The sequence below is a fragment of the Lepisosteus platostomus genome, chromosome 6, assembly GCF_059453375.1.
Source record: "Lepisosteus platostomus isolate fLepPlt1 chromosome 6, fLepPlt1.hap1, whole genome shotgun sequence".
NCBI classification, from domain to species: Eukaryota; Metazoa; Chordata; class Actinopteri; order Semionotiformes; family Lepisosteidae; genus Lepisosteus; species Lepisosteus platostomus.
The window spans coordinates 55,069,349-55,090,443 of NC_142616.1; the positions used below are offsets into that span (position 1 = coordinate 55,069,349).

A 21,095-nucleotide genomic window follows, 5' to 3' on the forward strand; every position below is an offset into this window, starting at 1 on the left:
GAAAACTTTGGTGTGAGTGTGTGTGTTTGTGTCTATGTTTGCCCTGCAATGGACTGGCACCCCATCCAGGATGTATTCTGCCTTGCACCCATTGCTTGCTGGGATAGGCTCCAGCTCCCCCGTGACCCTGAACTGGTTCAAACAGTTTAGAATATGGATGATCCTAAAAATTCAAGACTGCTGGGAATAATACAAGATTACTATTAACATTAGCATTAACGGAAGCATTTTACCATCTGTTCTTAAATCTCACAATAACATTAAAAATCCTAAAAAGCTTAAAGAGAATTTACTCAAGCATAAATCAACAGACTATCTGCTTTGGAGACCTTATTATTAAAAAGAAAACACACTGTCAGTTACTGCTATGAAAATAAGTGTATAATGCTTAATTTTGCTACTTAATGCTAAAAGGCAAAAACTGAAAGGCTTATCCAAGAGATATATAAACACCAATTTAACAATTTTACCTGTAACTGTACTAAATGATAGGCCTACAATTGCAAGTACTTTGTTGGTTATGAACACACAGCTGTCAGCCCATTCTGAACATTCTACAAGATCAGTAGGCAGCTGGTGTCACCAAGTGGTGAAAGCCGGTATGAGTTTTCCTTAGAATTCGCCAGCTAAAAGGTGTAAACAAGGAGGTGAAAGGGGAGACTTTGTAAAATCCCTATAAATTAAAGGTCATCGTGTTATGCAGTACTGAGGATCATTTTAATAGATTTTGCCTTATTTCCTGTGACCCTGCTAGTCTGGTAATAATTATTGTATATGTTGTATAATGTTCACTCCTGTCTACAAGACAGAGTGATTTTAGTTCTTTACTTACTGTGAATCGTAAGTTACCTAGAAATCCTGCGGAACAGACTTTGTCAAGGACAAGGAGAATATCACAAATATAGACCAATATACTCTGAACAACAAAACAGATATTTAAAATTGAACTGTTATCAAAAACTACACACAATGCACAAAGGTAGCTTGAGATTTACAATGACAAGCTAGGTATTAAGTCCTATATTAACAATAACAAGTTAAAAATTGGGATGTCTAGAGGTGATTAAACCCTGTGTGCATGTGCAAAATACACCATATTTGTAGTACGAGAAATGCAATTACTTTTCCCATAACTACAGGGTTCATTCACCCTCCAATAGAGGGAAGTACTTTCCTTTTAAATTATATCACAATTGCTGCCACTTTTTTAAAGATGTATTTACAATACACAATTTACATATACATATACTAAAATTTCCTTTTGTTTCATATACATCTGAAATATCTTATTCATAAATTTAAGGTTATAAAAATCATTACATAGTTGCTGTACTGGTACCCAGATTAACCAAACATCTGAATTCAACACCTGAAGGAGTTTTGTTTTTTTAAAAACTGCTTTTTTGAGCCACAGCAGGCTATCAGATATATATTAAATTTATCAGTTGCCAGTTATTTATCAGTCACTTAATTACTGAAGTTAATGTGATTAAAAGTTTTTTGTGGGTTTGTATACAGGATTTGGCAATAAATCTTAAAGAATCAAGGCCTTGGCATATACTATCAACCCCTACTGTCAGACATAAACTTAGTGTCATGCTTAAAATCCAACAAAAATCATTCCACAACACCCCACTCACTGCTGTGAAATATTGCTTTGGCCCCTGTGTGTTTCTAAGGAGTACACACAGTGATATTACCCCTGGTTTTTCCATTAGTATTATTTAAGGAAAATTTAAGGTTTTCTACACCTATAGCCATTATCAGAAAATCACTTTTACACAGGTGGTCTTCCTACAGCCACTCTCCACATAAAAATACACTTCCAAATTACTACACCCTGCCAGCTTGGCATGACAGGGAGCACAGACAGGGACAATTTAGAGACACCAATTATGCAAGTTAGTCAGCATATCTGTGGAAGGAATCTGATGCAACCAGAGAAGACCGACGCCAACATGAAAAACGCCACACAGAAGGCAGCCCAGGCCAAAATCAAAGTCAGAATCCAAGCAGCGCCAGCAGTTATGCAAGGTCGTGTAAATATTATTGCCACTACTGCTTGCATTTGTATAGCTCTGTTCATTGCAAAGCACTCTATGGGTACTGTAGCAAAGGACCCACTACATCCACCACTCAAGTGTAATCTGAATCATGGCACACTGTCCCAGATCACCATACAGGGCTGTGGGTTTTGAAATTCTACTGGCCCACCAGCAGCAACCTGGTTTTCTTCAGAGGTCTCCTATCACTGATCAGGCTTAACCTTGCTTAGCTTCCAGATTCTAAGCTCTGGCAATATGGTGGCAATGCTTTGGTCAATGTGGCTTGAACTAAGTATGCAGAATAGTCACATTATTGAGCATACATTGTCCGATTACCCAGTTACTGATATGTTGTCTTCTCAAATATTCTTAAAAATCATGACATTTTAGGCTGAGTTACACCAATCTAATTCACTCATGAATTTTCCCTGAACCATACTTACAGAGTAACATTAATTTGCTTTCTCTGGGCACTGTGGCTAACTCCCTGCAACCGAGTGGAAAATAACCAACCCAAAGGCCACACTGTCATTATTATTGGCAATTGGTTGGCAACCCATGAAGAGTGTAATTGGTTGTTTGTGATGGCATCTTCCTGAAGTTTCCACAGACAATGTGCGTAACTAAACTCTGCCTGAATTAGCATGGTTGGGGCTGTTTGCATGTGACAGCAAAAGACTGTAGAGACACTAATGAGAGAGAAGCAGGAGATAAAGACCCTCAAGTTTTGTCTGAGTACTCTTTTTCTTCTGGAATGCGGTGATGTGAGACATAAAAAATACAATGTGTTGTGTTCCTCCCAGGAGAAGAAACTAGGGTTTGTAAGCTAATGAACCATTCATGTCAGCACCAGGGCTTTTCTGAATATAAAAACGGACTCCCAGGATTTGAGTGAGAAAAGAAACTGTACTCTGAGCAGTATCTGGATAAAGGACCAAAAGCCCAAAAGGGAAAAGTCAAAAAGTCAATTTCCATTTATCTGTTGGCTCTGTCGTATTCCGACTATGAAGAACCCTGTTTCGAATTTTAAAACAGGTCATTATTATGGGAGGGAGGGAGCTAAAGAAACATTTCCAGCATATGGTTTATCTTTTCCAGAGACAATGATGAATAGTTTGCCTTCCTTCTTAAAAATAAAAAAAAATGCTGACACGGTGCCGAAACAGCAAGAGGAACTGTAGTTTTAAAACTGGTTATTCTAACTGCAGCATTCAGGGAACTTTAAGGCAAACAGGCCTGTTTTTGTTTTTGATATAATGTTAGAGTGAAATTATGAGACCATTTTTTCCAACAGCACTGTGTAAATTTAAGGCACTATTAATGGAGTAATGACAATTTAGAATATAATATTCATACCCAGAAACTTAATTGTCTTAAAGCATTAAATTCTCAGTTCCAAACCAACAAAAAAATAGACAAAAACAGGACATAACTCAATTAAAGGACCTAAATTTGTTTACTGTGTCCTCTTGACCCTCAGCAATGCAGTATTTCCTGGCCTGTACAATGGGAAGCAATGTAGCTTCAGTGATGAAAAAGGCTTCTGGAGAAATTCAGTACCTACACATAATTTTATTTTGAGTAGAGAGCTCAACATACATCAGAGTGCGCAAAGGAAAAAGTCAAGGTTAATTTCATGCTGGAAAATAGAAAAAACAACAAAATTTCCACTGTTATGAATGCCCAAAACATTATGTTTTTTATTCCACACTGAAAATATTATATTTTCGGTGTAAAATTAACCTTAACCTTTTTCCTTTGCAGCCAGTTTGTTCCTTTACTTAAGAAACAGTACTTAGCGGGCCTGTTAAAGTGGTAATTAGAAGCATAGACAATAATGTCCATTTACTTTAAATTCTTCATAAAGGCAGCTAGTAAGGAGTGAATTTCGATGTACCACCCATTGGTGGCAGTGTGGCACAGTGTACGGGGCTCTGGACTTTTGACCAGAGGGTCATGTGTTCAAAATCCAAGCTGGTGATGCTGCTGTACCCTTGACCCACTTACTTTACCTAGATTGGTAACTGGCATTGGTTGGACATAGATTGGCTTCTGTCAAAGTTCTCTCTCCTTCTCTCTTTCAACAGATCTACATGCTGGGAAAGTAGGTCTAGCGTCTCAGTCACACAGTAGCTTAATCTTAGGAATCCACATATGAATCACCGCAATCTCTCCAAAACAAGAGCTCAGAGCCTGACCACAGAGGGAAAGCACACTTTCTGGGCCAGGGAACTCTGACACTTCAGTCAACTGAATTCCCAAATGCTGTCAACTGCACTGGCTTTTAGAGTCATGCTTTTTTCTTCTGTTACTTAGGACCTCAATTAATGTTATTTCTGAGCAGCTGCTGTATATAGCAGTGCAGCAGTCAAATGCTAACAGGTTAATACTTCTCAACTCAAATAAGTACTTATTTATGTAAGCCGAAATTTACACAAGTGAGAACGCACAGGTGGCATGGTGGCACAGTGGTTGTGGCATTACTGTCTTGTAGCCCTGGGGCCCTAGGTTCAGACCTGGGGTGCTATCTGTGTGGCGTTTATATGTTCTCCCTGTGTTCGTGTGAAGTTTTCCTCCAGATGCTCCAGTTTCCTCCCACTATCCAAAGACATAGTGGTAGGTTAACTGGATCTTGGGAAAAGTGTATGTGTTCTTGCATCTGTCTCTGCCCTGTGATTGGCATCCTGTCCAGGGTGTGCCCTGCCTTGTGCCCATTACTTGCCAGAATAGGATTCGGTTCCCCCAAGACCCTGAGTGGGAAGAAAGTGGGTAGAAAATGGATGGATGGAGAATGCACTCTTATACAGTACATGAATACCTACAACTGTTATCATTATTATAATTACAGTACTGTTGTAAAACAAAATTACACCATTGCATTAACATAGTGTGCTATATTAATAAAACTGCACTCACACAGAGCGTTGTATGACTCCTTTTCACAACTCCAGCTACTTCCACATCACCAGAGCACTTTTCAGGCAGGACTAAAAGGGTAAAACTGAGAAAACATGGCGGAGATTATTCCAGAAAACAGACACATAAGAGCATGGTTTCCATTTGGCCAACAAAGCCATATGTGGAATAAGCCTGAGACCAGACACAACCTTTTACATGATATCTGATTTACATGTTGTAAGTCAGGGAGTGGCTGTACCCCCGAGGGCTCAACATTGCAGAGGGTGTAAAACGAAAGGAAGGGCAGTACATTTTTTGGGGTTCAAGAAACTGAACCGCACGGTTTCATGGGGCCAACACGGCCAGTCTAGCAACAGGGTGTGAGCACTCATCCTCAGACAGGGTGCGGAATGTCAGCAAATCTGGATCTCATCTGCTTCTTCAGGGCGGGGCCGCGAAAGTATGCCACTGACCTTTGGAAAATGTGGCCACACCGTGTCTGACATCACTGCAGAATGACTTTCACTTTGGCTGACACGAAGTAGCAGACTGCCCTTCCATCTTCTTTTGGACAACCAGATCTCTGCCAATACTGCTCCCTCTGAGATTATCTTATTCAGCAACACCATTGGCTCTTTTTTCATTTACTGTACGGAAATGAAAAACTAACCTAGGCAGTAATTAGAAACAAATACAGCATTTTATTGAGTCCTGAAGATATTAGAAGGGGACTTGTTACATTTATTTAAAACACAGAATGGTACTGACAAAGCCAGCCCAATGGACTACTTGAGGTTTAACAACCGAACAGTATACAAGTGTAATCACACAGGAATTGGATTTAACGAAGCTTTAATTAGAAAACACCTCTGTAAAAAACAGCAGGTGGTGTCCAGAACAAATTAAAGCAGCTTTAAACCAGCTAAGTTATACCTCACTATTTGGGCTTTTCGGGAATTTAAATTCTTGGATCAATGAGCCACTATTTTCTAAACAAGCAAGAGGAACCAAACCCTTTTAATGGTCTGCCTGTACTGCTTCATTGTTGCCACATTTAACACTCTTTACAAGACTTGCTATCCTAATGTTGAATGTTCACCAAGGCATACTGGTACTTTCTGGGGCTCAACTGTCCTTGCCAACATCCCAGACTTTCACAGCCAGCCTACCTACTGCATTTTTTAAAGAGATGAAGAACTCCATATACTGTAGTGAAATGAGTGTTGAGAAAATCTGATTACACTTTCACTCAAGCAGATAGTCTTGAAAATGTGGTATAAACCAAGGGTTTCCACATACAAGTAAGTTACATAACTATTACATTTTCCTTAAATGTTAGCTGACAGAATATCACACTTAAGAAATTTCAGGCTGTTTTAAAATGGCTAGATGGGCCCAATGCCCTCCTTTCCTTTGTAGTTTTGTAATCCACTTTCTGAAAGCAAAGTGCATACTAGCACAAGCAAAATAAAAAGATTTTTGGAAGGAATATCCTGTCACAGTGTTTTCTGGAGAACCCTTACATAGATTTAACCTACAGTAATAAACTATTTTATAAACTGCAAGATGGCAAAGGAGGTCTGGGCAGCTTTCAATAAGTTCACCTATCACACAATTGATCATCATCGTTATTTAAAAGACAGTCGGACTCTTCAATTCCTATTCCGTGAACCCAAACTAAAATAACATTTCTCAGAAGAAAAAATATAAGCCCACAAAACCCATTTAATAATACACAGCTGAAGAACAGTTCTGCAGTTCATTACAGGGATGTAGTGACTAAGTGTTTAGGCAGGGCTATTACCAGTGATTTTGAGTCTCTTAAATCAGAGGGTATGCCAGTGTTCTGAATTCCTCTGAAAAGTACATAAACATAATAAGTTTATATCCCCTAACACTGAATCACACATACCACAGCAATGACACGGAAAACCAGCAGCTAGGAAAAGTACAATGAAAACACACATGTAGTTTGTTTCAACATGTAACCGTTTCCTTCTAAACTACTGCACTGACAAGACATGACTTTCCACACACTGCTATAAGAAGACAATAAAGCCACCCAAAAGCACTTAATAATAATAACTGCTTAATTCAATATAGAGGGTTGTGGGGGAGCTGGACACAAGGCACCCTGGACACCACACAAGCCCATCGCAGGGTATACAAAGACACAAACATGCACAAACTCAAACCAGGGACAATTTTCCCTGAAGCAAATTAATCTACCAGCATGTGGGAGGAAACCAGAGCACCTGGAGAAAACCCACCCAAACACGGAGAGAACATACAAACACCATGCAGACAGCAACCCAGGAACTGAACCCAGGACCCCAGCACTGTGTGGCAGCAATGCTAACCACTGCGACACTGTGCCATGCTTAACAATAAATCGAAGTACAAAATTCTAATATTGTGACTTTCTAGCCATTCTGTTGCAGCCTATGGTTAGATGTGCTTAGAGATCACAGCCTTTAATACCTAAAGAGAACAGTACATAGGCACATCCACTTACCTTCAAATAGTTAACTACAGCAATCTGTTAAGCAATCAGCTTTCACAGTTACTGAATTATGACCTCAACTGCTTCAGAACTCAACTGTCTAACAACTCATAGTCTCCAGAAAAGTGTAATCGTTTCATCAGAAGTAAGGGACGTGTATTTCACATACCTCTCAAGCTGTATCAGGTTCATTAGAACCAAATCTCTAGAAAACAACAAACCTGCATTCAGAGAAACGTCATGTTTTTTCTTACTGCTCGTCCACATCCGACAGTTCATATATATTACGTGCTGTGGGTGATTATCATGCCAACGCATTTACAAAAGAAATTAGTGCAAAGAGTGTTGGGCTGCAGTGCTCCCCATAGGTAAGAACAAATCGCATAATTGTCCAGGAACAAAGTTACTATTTAACCTGACCCAGAAAAAAGGCAAGAGATGAGTATAAAGAAATTCTAGTATTGCTAATTTGTGACCAGGGTTAAAAATGAAAATGTCTTTTATCCAAAATCTATAGCTTCCTCGCTTGGTGGCATAAAAGCTTTCAGGTATGGTCTCATCAACCACTGAGGGCTACCAAATTATCCTCTTTTGTTGTTCTCTTCTAATCATCTAGCGACTAATCTTTAAAATAAACACAGATGATCTAACACAGTAGAACCCCCTTCCCAGCACAGTTCCTTCATTTGCACCAAGAAAATATTTGTTTAGTGGGTCCACAAAACCCCCTATTCATTCTTGTTTTTTTTCCCACTCAGGATTGTGGCTGTTGTGTACAGAGACAACAAAGACAGGGAGCTGCAAAAGCATGTGATTAAGTTGGTAATGCGTTCATTTGACTTTCACCACCCAAGCCCTCCTAGACCTGCCAAAAAAAACAAGGCCATTATCAGAACACTTTATCAGCAGATTCCAACTCTTCAGAATCATTGAAGGCAACGAGTATGTATTTTGCCACTCTTGGTGGCTTCGACTCTGGACTTCTATAAAAAACGATGAACAGGAGGCCTCACCAGCTGTTTACTGGAATAAAGCTTGTTTCACTAGAAAGGAAAACAGCAAGGGCCTTATTCTAAAAAAAAAAAAATACCTTTGGTGACTTCATGCCCATTGGAGCTGTTGGCTTCAATATATCAGTTATTTCCAGTTACACTTTCTAAGGAAACTTGGGAAACAATGTGAAAGTCTATGGAGGCAGAAAAAAAAAACAATGCAGTATGTGTCAAGAGACCCTTAAAAAACAATCAATTTTCAACATGCCTTGAAGATTTAGAATAGTTTCTTTACACTAGCTTCTGTATTCTTTTGGGATCTGATGTTTACAATGTTATGATGTAGACCTGTGGCATGAACCACTGTTTCAAAAACAAAAAACGTCAGAAAGACACACAAAGAATAAAATAACGCCTAACAATCCTTATTTGTTTTTCCATCAAAGGCAGGTGTTTACATGTGAAGGTAAACTCAGACTGAAGCTCATTCTTTTAATGATTCTGACCAGTTGAGGATCCAGAAAATAAACACTAAGAGAGTAGACTCATTTCACGAAACCATTTCATCCGGATTCAACAGTCTAAGATCAAATGTGAATGCTGAAAGGCACAGGTGTCCAATGTCATTCCAAAACATTTGGTATACAAAAAATATTTGTCATGCACATTCTAATGATTTATTCCAATCTTTGCTACATGTACCAAGTATTAAATTCATTGGAAATGCTGGAAACCTCCATGCTGAACAACAAATGATCACAAATACTGTCCAAAAATCACAGTGCCAGCACAAGTTCATTCTTTAATACCTCCAAAACAATTTTAACACTGTCTCTAATGATTCCAAATATGTCTACAAAGTTATCTCTGAAAATATTAACATTTAATAGAATTTCTGTTATATGTGCATTAGGCCTCTTTGTGAAATAAAGCCACCTCCATCCTCCACCCCACTTTAAATGCTACAAAAAAAACAATTTTACTTCATCTGTCAATAAAAGGACAAGAACTAAAATTGCAGTACAACTGGCTGTTATTTTATGACAGCACTGCTATCCTAAGGAAAACAAAAACCTTTGAAACAGAAAGTCCAATGAAAAAAAGAAACCTTCCTTCAAACTCATACACACAAAGTATTTTTCAGAGCAGTCTAAGCTTTCTGCCAGGAACATGAGTAGATAATACTATAAGAGCTCCTGGGCCCTATTACGACAAGGCAACTGCTGTGCCAAAAGAGCAAGTTCACAGCAGCACAGCAACTCAGCAACACAGTTTCAGGCCTGGCACTGATGTGCCAAGAGAAAACCCTTTCAGCCCTACTTTAGAAGGAAAAGAAGGATTAGTAAACATTGCCTGCTAAATTCATAATCTGGCATTTCTTTGTTTGCAGTATATATTAACCATCTCCTTCCGCATGTGTATTTAAATATGTATGGCCATAACAGGATTCCTCTGGTCTTGAATAACACCTTCTACACAGAACAGCCTATAGAACATAAAAACCGAAGGCCCAACTTAATGGGCCTGACCCCTACAAACGTTTAACTAGGTAAATTTCAATAGCATTTGTGCACTTTCATGATGGATTTGCTACATTTTTACTGTCATTTCCCATATTTCAACAAGTTTTTGCCTTTAAAAACACCATCATTTTAAACAAGATTAGCTCTGATAACAAGAACTAGTATTAAGACATAGTATTCCCAAGTATTGGGAAAATCATGACATGTTAAAACCTTAGAAATAATAAAAAAAACTACAGTAACTCTTCAGTAAGACTAAACAAAAGTGCAGAAATACCATGGTATAAATAGCAAAGTAAATGCTCACAAGGGGGTGCTACTTTCAGTGCAAGGTTCTTCTGATTGCAGTCGATGTGCTGCACATACTGTCTCTGTCATCATCTTCATTGACTTGCAACAAATTCCAGAATTGTTCTAATATTTTTATGGCACTGATCACTTTTATCGCTATTATTATAACATCAAAGGTGTTCCAAAGTTTCTGAACAGAGTTTTGGCTTCATTTGACAAACTTGACATCCGAAGATGGGCACAATATAAAAATAATAAATTATAAGTTTTAAAAACTGTGGCTAAAACATTATCATGGAAGGTTTATTTGATCATTTGACATCTCTGCTTGTCTTGGAAGTGACATAAAATACAGAAACCCTGAACAGAAACTGGTGGTTAGATTTATAAAATACACATGCTCGGGCTAAATGAGACTTAGCCATGAATAACATGTCTGGATTCAGTGCCACAGCCCACCACATCACTTTTTCCAGAGGCTAAATTAAAGTAGCAGGCTAATTCCCTGCTACTTGCAGGGAAATTCCAGAATAGGAAGTGCCACGCTTTCGATTTCCATGCCCAAAGGTGCCACTTGAAACCTATCCAATAAAGTTCTTAGTACAGGCTGGAAAGCTGAATTTGGCTTCAATAAAACCTAAATGAACAGCCCTTAAACAATCACGTGTTTCTTAAAAAATCCTATCGGTTCGGAGCCAGTTAAAAATTGCAATTGTGTCGAAATGCTAAAACTGAACAGGCGGAGAATGGCACCCGTTGCCAACTCACCTGTTTAGGGTCATCATAGTACACACCGATTGAAGAAAGCTTCGGGCCGATGCTGCAGCTTTCGGTGAAGAGAGATCCGCACTCCTTATACGGACCCTGTTTGAATTTGTAGGCAATGGTGATATTCCTGATCGGGGGAGATCCAGTCCGGACGATGATTTCCGTTAACAGTCCCGAATACAGCACATACCCCAGAATAGTGAGCAACAGACCTAGTAACAGAAAGGCAATCGGCGCCAGCAATACCAGATCAGACATGATCATCAATCAGATCAATCGGAGGCACAAGGATTGTGTTGTGGTTGTTTTTGCTCGTTTTTACGTCTTACAAAATAAGGCAATACACCTGTCCCCGTTGGCTCTTGGGGTGACGCTGTCAAGCTCTGATTAAATCTACCTTTCCACAAGTAAGCAATGATCAAAGTACATAAACCCGTCAGATTCTACTGGTGCGTCCTTTAACCCGGTCTTAAACAACAGCTAGGACCTGTATTTGTTTTTTTTTGCATTCAAGTGCCGTGTAATTATTACATCCGTTAACGTGGACACAAGAATTTTTCCAAAAGCAGGACGCAAAGGGTAGCTGCACCGCTTATTTCCCTAAACACAGCGACATGCCATACAGCTTCCTGCATACACCAAGTTCCACTTCGCTCAAGGGGGGTTGTACGAAATACAAAAATCTCTTAAGCGATCGTTCTGTGCCGCAAACAGAAAGCTATAACACTTTGCTAAAAGTATAATACATTATACGTAAAGCACGAAGAAAAAAAATACCCAAAATAACCTTTTTTCCTCCTCCACCTTTAGTGAATATTGGTACCGACCAGCTTAGAGCTGAAGCTGTCCCATCAACATCCTTTGAAAGGAAGGTACTAGGTAAGAAGACGAAGACTCGGTGTTACAAGGTGGAGATTAGATTTCCTAGTTAAAGACAGCAGTTGCCATTTTACATACGTGTCCCAGGTTAATAAAGTATGCCTTTTTGTTCAGCAGGAACGGCTGAGCCTTCCTCAAAATCACTAAATCACAGACAGACTTCCTGCTGCTGTCACATCCTCAGCTAAGTCAGCATTATCTACTGCGCTGTAGTGGCAGAGCACAAAAGCCGATAGATCTTACCGTTTCAAACACGACCGAGTTCATAAATTGTATAGTTATTCCCTTTGATCTTGAGCGTGTTTAAATTTTCATTTTATCTTTCGTTTTAAAGTAAGATTTCTTTCTGAATAAAAAGGTTCTTCCATTCCAGGACTTCTAAAAACTTAAAATGTTTATCGACCCAACAATATTTATGGAGAGAACCAATACAAATTAAAATGACATGGGTACCATCTTCGCTCAAAATTATGTCTTTATAGATATTATACTTCAAGCAGGATATCACATCTATGTATTGAACAGATAATTTATATTTGGAACAATAACTTTTTAAGTGCTGTACAAAAACAGTCATACAAAAGTGTACAAGCCACAAAGACCATTTTAAACTGAGTTAACATTCACATAAAACTAATATTTTTCCCAAAAACTATATAAACCGTTTTCTTTTGAATAACATGTTATTTAACAAGCTTTAAATGTGCAATGTTTTTATTTATAACTCAACAACGTCAAAGTTACAAAATAAAAATAACCTGCATGAATGTATACTACATTAGAAACCTCACATACAGTATTTTTTTCAGAGAACTTCTCTAGAAATCTAGGTTATATCAAAATATTCCATCTTGTTCAGCTTTACAAATCATCCTAATACAAATACTTCAATATGGATCCCCAACTCTGTTTTCCAGGAGTAATTTTCACTCCGTCTTCCATTTCCCAAGTGGCTATTTGCCTAAACAAAATTAAATTAAAATCCTTCCGACTCCATATTTAGAATTTAAACATTTCTACCAATTCAGCAGCACATTACTACAATATGTTGTGAAGAAGGGTCTTTTTAAAGAAGAGCTCATGGATGAAATGAGCTCGAGATTAAGATTAAGTACAGGTTACGTCTAGATACTGCCAGTGGAGTGGGTGTAAACAAAGATAGAAATGAATGTTTCCATCTGAAGTCTAATTAAGATGAATTTAAGTAAACTAGTATAAGCCTGTTTACATTAGTTTAATAGAGCAGTGAATGGTCTGAACACAGTCTCTTTATCCACTTCAATAAAAAGTCAAAACAGTGTTCGTTCTTCTGTGACCACTGCTAAATTCTTAACTTTCGTTGTATATCTGTGTAAAACCGTTTGGACTCATCATCCATAGCTGCACCACTTATGATGATGAATAGCTTTAGCAGAATGAGTATGTCACTAGCAGTTGACTACAACGCTGTCTGGAGCGCTGGTAGAGTTGTGAGGCTGGAGGAGGCCATACAGACACCATAGGACCAGACCACACTGACAGCAGCTCTAAGGGACCTGCTTAGTCCTGTGACCCTCTCTCCACCAGGGGGCGTCTAATCCGAGTCATCGGTACTTTCGTCATTCTCCTGCCCGCTCTTCCTAGCTTCAGAGTCGCTCCTCACCTCCTGTTTAAGAGGAGAAAAAACACGCTGTAAACCAAGGATGAAGCGGGGACCTCAAAAGATGAAATTCTCCATGAGACACACAGACAGGGAAAGAGCCTGGGGTCAGAGCGCAGGGTCTGCCATTGTACGGCGCCCCTGGAGCAGTTGGGGTTAAGGGCCCTGCTCAGGGGCCCAACGGAGAAGGATTCCTCTGCCGGCTGCAGGATTTGAACCAGCAACCTTCCAGCCACAGGCACAGATCCTTAGCTACTGAGCCACCGCTCCACCATAAATTTTTAACCTAATTTAGCTTTTTGACCCCCTTTATTACTAATATTAATATTACAAATAACCTGTCCACATTCTACTTGTTCTTAAAAAATAAAGTCAGCACATTCAGTGTATTAATCAACCCAGAAGTCTACTGGCTGGATCTCACTATTTAAACATTGCAACTGCCTAAAGGGCGTTTTGGATCATTGGACACCTTGTGAGCAAAGAGAAGATGAAGCAGCAAACGAGTGTTAGTGGGAAAAAAAAAAACAGGCAATTTAATGAAAAGTAGGACTTTATGAAACTGGTTTTTAATTAAATTTGCTTTTGACACAATAGTAGAAAATGTGATACACCTTAATTTACTATGGAGTGAAAGTATCCAGACAGAGCTCACAGTGACCTGGAAGAAGCTCCAGGTTCTTCATCAACATCGCCATAGGAAGATAACTTGCAGAAAGACCCGACAGTTTTTTCTTTCACATTCAGGAACTATACTGGGCACCCAAAAGGAAGAGAAAAACTAAGTTCTGCTTTTACAAGGACTGGACTCCATATAAATGAGTTGTTTCTTATACATGTATACACGCATTTAACTTTTGGATTTTTACTTATTCCATTTTAGGGAATAGGCTTTTTTGACAGAGTCCTGCAACATTTTTCGTAATGTTTTATGTCTTAATATATTATAACTCACTTTGGCTGTGAGCCTACTTAAGTAAAATGATTTACTCTCTGCCATTGAAATTACCCAGCTTATTATTTTAAAGAAAGTAAAATTAAATTTGGTGAATTTTTGAAATAATGAGTTTTCATTTTTGAAACTAAAATAAAGAGCTCTCACTTCATAATTTTCTTTAAAGAAGCTGATTAAATACAAAAATAGGAATGTATTTCATGAAAAATATAATTTCCTTTTATCTAGTGTGATGTACGAGTGTGTAGTTGGGAACTGGGTGAATACAGTTATGTAAAACGTACAAGTTCATAGTTAAGGCCTTACCTCTGAAGGTACTGACCCATACACATACAGTGATGCGAAAAAGAATGTGCATTGTCTCAAGATTCTTTGGTTTTACGTATTAAGACATATCTGACCTTCACCTAGTCCTCATTGAGTCCTAACAGTAGATACATCTTAATTCATGTGACAGATAACACACACACACAAACTTTACTTTGTCATTATTTATTAAACAAAAATAATCAGGCAGGATTCAGAAAAAGTAAGTGCACCCTTACTGCTTGCTTCAAGGTAACTGGAACATGTGCTCATGATTAAATGATAATCAGGAAGAGCTTCCACCCGTGTATAAAAATCTGAACCTTTGGCAGTTTGGTCTGAAGTGTTCAGGTTTGTGGTAACAAAGAGAAGTAAAAAAAGATATCTGCGATGGTCTCAGAGAAGGAATCATTGCTGCTCATCAGACTGGGAAGGGTAATAAAGCCTATATGAAGTCGATCATTCCACAGTTAGAAAAAATTGTACAGATAGAGAAAGTTCAAGGAGTGCACGTCCCAGCAAATTCGCCCCGAGTTCAGACCACATGATGCTCCTAGAGATCACAAAGAACTCAAGAGCTACATCCAGGGATCTACAAGCCCCTGTCAATACAGTAAGCATTAGAGAACCATCGGGAGAAAACTGAACAAGAATGGCTATCATGGAAGGGAAGCCAGGAGAAAACCCCTTCTCTCCAAAGAGAACATTGCTGCAAGGCTTAGGTTTGCAAAACAGGACCTGAATGATAAGCATTTCATTGCACTTGTGCACTTGACAATAAACTGAACTGAACTGAACCACAAGACTTCTGGAACAACGCCCTCTGGACAGATAAGAGCAAAAAGGAGTTGTTTGGCCATAATGCATCAACCTCATTCCAACCGTCAAGCATGTGATGATTTGGGCCTGCTTTGCAGCCACAGGACCTGGATGCCTCACAATCATTGAGTCCACCACTATTCTTCACTATACCAGTGCAATTTAGAGGAAAATGTGAGACAATCAGTCCAACAGCTAAAGCTTAGCCACAAGTGGATCATGCAACAGCGCGATCCAAAACACGTCAGTAAATCTACAACTGAATGGATGAAAAAGAAAAGAATCAGGATTCTGGAATGGTCCAGTTAAAGTCCAGACCTCAACCCCATTGAGATGCTGTGGCAGGACCTTAAGAGAGCTGTGCATAAACAGATGCACTCAAATATCTCCAATCTGAAGCAGTATTGTAAAGGGGGAATTGGCCAGAATCCCTCCCGAGTGAGGAGATATACTGATAGATTCTTACAGGAAATGTTTACTTCACGTTATTGCTGCTAAAGAGGGGACCACATGTTACTAAATCATGGGGTGCTCTTACTTTTTCACACAAAGCTACTAAATGTAGCCTGATTTTTTTGTTTAATAAATAAAAATGACAAAGTAAAGTTACCTGTCACTTAAGGTTAGATTTATCTACTGTTAGGACTTGAGGACTAGATGAAAGTCAGATATGTCTTAATCTGTAAAACCATAAATCCGTAAGGGGGTATACTTTTTTTTACATGACTGTGCAAAATTTCATGAAGTTTTAGAATTAGTTAAAAGGGTAAAAGCCTGGAAATGAAAGTTCACTTTCAGAAACGAATAACTGCAAAGCTGAGACTCCTCCACCAAGTGTGGAATCAGATCAGATAAAATACGGACATTTTTAGAGAAAGGAGGGAACCCTTCATAATACTGTTACTTACATATTGGCAATATAAAGGACGATGGAGCATTATTTAGCAGGCTGACTTTTTTAAGAAAACAAAATGTGTACAATTTGAAGAGATAAGTATGATCTTGTGAATTGTCTTACCAGGTATTCAATTTCAATTTTATATATATAGAAATTTACTTCACATCTTGGGTATGTTTGTACCTCATTGAAAAGACCCTGGCAAAGCACGTAATAATTAACTGAGAAACTCTACTTATCTTATCTACAGAACATAACAAAGATTGACCTTTTAAAAAGATCACTCTATGTAGGGCAGGATATGCTTATGTAAGAAAAGATCTTGCACATTTTGCTGAATTGACCTGTACATGATAAACACCATGAAGTGAGTGAAGTGAAGTTTCACATTAGGGACTCTGCTGTGGATAAATCCCACCTCCACTACTGTTCCATTCAGCACTGCTGTTGAATGCAGATGAAGGGGGGTCAAGACTGAGTTGGAACGAGCTGTCTGGCTATGAATCCTCAGAGATGTATGATCTGGTTTGAGCAATAAAAAGGAAGGGGAAATTGCCTGTGGTTGATTCTTTTCACTGTACTTTAGATAACCAGACTGGATAAGCAGACAGCATCCAATAACCAAGCTAGCTAGCCCCACTGTTTCCGAGTCCAACACCGTCATTCATTGGGCGTGCTCAGAAGAAAAGAAGCCCCAACTGCAGGATTTCAAGTGACTGTGTGCGACAGTAGCAGAGGTCGGAGTCAGACTCTGGAAACGAGAAAACGAGCCCCAGTACCTCTTCTTCAGACTGCTCCTTTGGCAGCTGTGAGACCTGTTGCTCATCCTCCTCGTCACTGGCCTGAGATCTCTGTGACAAGATCTCCTCACCCTAGGGAACACCACAGACACAGAAATGAAAAAAAAAAGGTGACGGGCTCAGAAGACTGCACTTTGCTCAGGAAAACAGAAATTCTATGTAAACACGTTCCAGAGAATGTTAACCTCACATTACATTGTGAAGCTGTACAAGTCAAAACTTCTAGATATCCATGATAAAACCTTTGGTTTATATTCTTCTTGAGTGAGCACAGCCAGACAAATCTGGTACAAATAAAATATTATTAAAGACATTCTGTTATGATCTTCTTTGTATTTAAACTATAACAAAACTGTTTTTACTTTTACTTTGCATTAGCACTTTTTCCTAGGTGCTAATGCCCTTTTTGCCCTTTTAAAGGCTACGCAGTTGGTAATGTAGCAATACCTGCAGGTCTCTGTTCTTGAGGTTTCCTAGCCAGAAAGCCTCCTGGCAGCTGTTGAGGACGAGAGTGGCCTTCACGCGATACACAAACTGCTCCAGGGTCTTCTTCAGCACTGGCACATGATTTGTCAGTCCTGTGTCCTGTCGGATCTGAAACCAGAACCTCAAGGTTTAGGTGACACTCTGGCTTGAGCAATAAGGAAAAATAAAGACATTTTCCAATGTTAATGTGCTGGAAACTTGACCAAAAGAAAAAGTCATAGAGGTTCAAACCTTGTTTCTCACAAAAACATAAAAAGCTAGCTACAATACATCAGGGTCAGAGTACATAAACTGGTCTTCCATTCTGCTGCGCAGAGAGAAACACACAGAACGACCTTTGAACCCACAAGTCTGTGGAACAACACAGTCAAGAACGTTATACAGTACTTCTAGTCAGTGCCAGACATCACAACTGACCACTCCACTTTGTCATGAAGGGACACATCTGTGATTCTCTTTTAACTTGTCAGTGAAGGAGACTGTTTAGCCACTGGCCTACTGGCCAAGTAAGGGAAGCTTTTCCGTCTATATAGAATTGGAATGTTATCCAGTCAACCTGACCCTTTTCAGTGCTGCAACTTTTCCTGGTCCTACTGTATGTAATAATTACCTTTGAGTACCCACACACATGATGAAGCTGTCTGGTGCTCAGCTGAAATGTTTTCAGCAAGGTCTGCACGTCTTCCTGCAGCACAGAAAACCATGAGGGCAACAAGACCACTTTTGCTTAGTTTACCTTAAAACTAAAGACTTAAAAATATCGAACAGTTAATCTGCAACACTTGGACAGGGCCGTACATGAAATGATATGGAACTGAAAGAAATACACATGGTTGTGTTTTGGAAGGGAAGGGGTGACAAGTCAGTTAACAGATGGGAAAATGAAAACTAAGAAACAAAAGATTGTTTTTAAGAGGACAGCTGTTAACGGCTGAAAACTGATAGGACAAGCAAAAGAAATGAGCAAGAGCTGGCAGACATCTAAATCCTGAATGTTTCAGGATTGGTAATTTGGTCATTTGTAGTTGGTAGGAGACAGGCCCCTTATACTGAATATGGAATTTTAATTTTGCGTAGGTGTTTCAAAAGGGAAGGCAATTTGAAGACCCTTCTGTGCCTTTGAAGATGTATTCAAGATGCTGCTTTACCTTGTGTTTCTTAAAGCTGAAATCTAATAATGGCATCCCAAGCTTCAAGAAAGCTTCCACAAAAAGGCGTCCATACTGACAGGGCAGGGGTATAAAACAACAACATGAGTAACAATGACAGGAAACACAGTTCATAATATTTTCACTCCACAATTACTAGCCACCATAAATCCATTATCAAAAAGGCACTTTTTCCTGGTATCGGGAGACTATACTATAAGCATGGGGCATGAGGTGGGACTTCATTCTGTACAGGAATCCAGTCCATTGCAGGGCCACACACATACGATCAGGTTATATTTGATTAGCCTAATCTGCATGTATGTAGAAGGTAGGTAGAAACCAGAGTGCCTGGAGAAAAGCCACATGAATGCATGAGATCACTGAAACTCCTCGAGGAATTTACCGTAGTCCAGAATTAAGTGCTGCCTTACAAAACAATTTGTATGTGTGTTTATTTTATTACTGCTATTATCAATATAGTTGAAAACAGAATATTGTGCATAAACATTGTTAAAAGCCACACTTACCTTTAAACAAACACCAATCACAGATCTGCTGTCAAAAACCTAGAGATGTAAAAGAAAATTATTTTTACAGAAACCTAATAACTGTATCTAGAAGCAGGCTTACATATGAAGACAAGCAAACACTCCCTTGGCTGTGCATGATTGGAATGCAACACCTGCATATCAAAATGACAGTGTCTATTTTCAGAATCAGAACAGAAAATGAATAAGCATCTAAGGAGTCAATACTAGCAAGGCTGACCTTCCATACAGAACAGAGTGACTGAATGTGTTTTTATATGAACAGAACCAATCTCCTCTCCCTCTGGAATTCACCTGGAAACACCATTTAATCATAATGCAGCAGACACTTTGAATCTTCTCCCTCCACAATTATTGAAGCTTAAAGGAAAAGTACATTTTTAAGAGCATTTGCGAAACAATTCTGTTGTTGTTGGTTTTCAAGACAACGGAACATTCCGTTTCTCCATGCTGAATATGCTAAATGAATGAGAACAGTGTGTGTCCACCAGTTCCAATGTCCAGCAGGGACAGTGCTCAAGACTTGTACGACCCTCAGCTGAGCCCTCCGCTCACCTTAACCAGATTCACCAGGATGTGGAAGTCTCGTACTGCCAGATTCCAGATACAGAGTTTCTCAGTCTGCATCTAAAAAGACAGAGATCACGGTCACTGCCAAGGTCTTTTTTCTTTAAAGATCTTAATTGTTTTTTTTTAATATATCAACCCATCCATTTTCTATCCACTTTTAATCCAATACAAGGTTGCGGGGGAGCTGGAGTCTGTCCCAGCAAGCAATGGACACAAGGAGGGATACACCCTGGACGGGACGCCAGTCCATCTCAAGGCAGACACAATCACAAACAGTTGTACCAGCGCCAATTTTTCCAGAATTCAATTCACTTACCAGTATGTCTTTGGACTGTGGGAGGAAACCGGAGCACCCAGAAGAAACCCACACAAACACGGGGAGAACCTACAAACCCCATGCAGATAGCACACCAGGTCAGGAATTGACCCCAGGGCCCCAGTACTGCGTGGCTAATGCGTGCTGCCCCTTTTTCTTATATGCTGTACCATCAAAAATTTAGATCTTTCAATACTGCTACTGTATTACCCCCTTTTCCACAGGGAGAGAATAAGGAAGTGAAGACAGACTCTTCCAAACCACCCATCAGTCTAGCCATTCATTTGTGACAGGCTACAGGCTGGACAGCACCATACAGCCTGTACAGCCAGCCAGGGGGATCAGTGCCTATTAGAGGAGAGGGGCGTCCCTCACCAACTTTACTTCAAGCCTGCATACATCCCAGATCTCTCTGAGGGCATCTGGGAGCTGAGCTCTCCCTGGTCCACTAATCCCAGCGCTACCCCAGACAGTGCTTCACCATTTGGGGAACCTCAGTTACAGCTGGCTAGTTCACCAGACACATCTGGATCACAGAGTCCAGCCAGTGCTCACAGTGGGCAACTTTACAAGTTGAACCACAATGGATCTCCTTGTCCTTCCCAGTTGTGTTTTTTTCCTCCATTCTGCCAGCAGCCACATCACCCTGCAACTCACACCTGGATGGGAGACCTCCTGGGAACACTAAGACTGCTGCTGGAAGGTATT

The 21,095-nt window shown here is 39.5% G+C and overlaps 2 protein-coding genes across 4 annotated transcripts in view; both read right to left on the minus strand.

The window, feature by feature from the left end:
• tex264b (testis expressed 264, ER-phagy receptor b) overlaps window positions 1-12,035 on the minus strand; it is a 148,124-nt gene extending 136,089 nt beyond the window's left edge. Inside the window, exon 1 of one of the 2 annotated variants that reach the window (XM_088636399.1) lies at window positions 11,021-12,035. In XM_088636399.1, coding sequence (XP_088492525.1) covers window positions 11,021-11,284 — 264 coding nt within the window. In that variant the 5' untranslated portion in view covers window positions 11,285-12,035. The remainder of the gene's footprint in view (window positions 1-11,020) is intronic. The other variant, XM_088636400.1, reaches the window with a different exon arrangement.
• A 321-nt stretch (window positions 12,036-12,356) lies between these two features.
• Window positions 12,357-21,095, minus strand: part of fancd2 (FA complementation group D2) — a 36,212-nt gene continuing 27,473 nt past the window's right edge. For both annotated transcript variants that reach the window (XM_088636393.1, XM_088636394.1), the window contains 7 exons: window positions 20,057-20,128; window positions 19,481-19,519; window positions 18,951-19,025; window positions 18,413-18,487; window positions 17,764-17,910; window positions 17,296-17,388; window positions 12,357-13,544 (listed from right to left, as the gene is read on the minus strand). In XM_088636393.1, coding sequence (XP_088492519.1) covers window positions 13,473-13,544; window positions 17,296-17,388; window positions 17,764-17,910; window positions 18,413-18,487; window positions 18,951-19,025; window positions 19,481-19,519; window positions 20,057-20,128 — 573 coding nt within the window. In that variant the 3' untranslated portion in view covers window positions 12,357-13,472. The remainder of the gene's footprint in view (window positions 13,545-17,295; window positions 17,389-17,763; window positions 17,911-18,412; window positions 18,488-18,950; window positions 19,026-19,480; window positions 19,520-20,056; window positions 20,129-21,095) is intronic.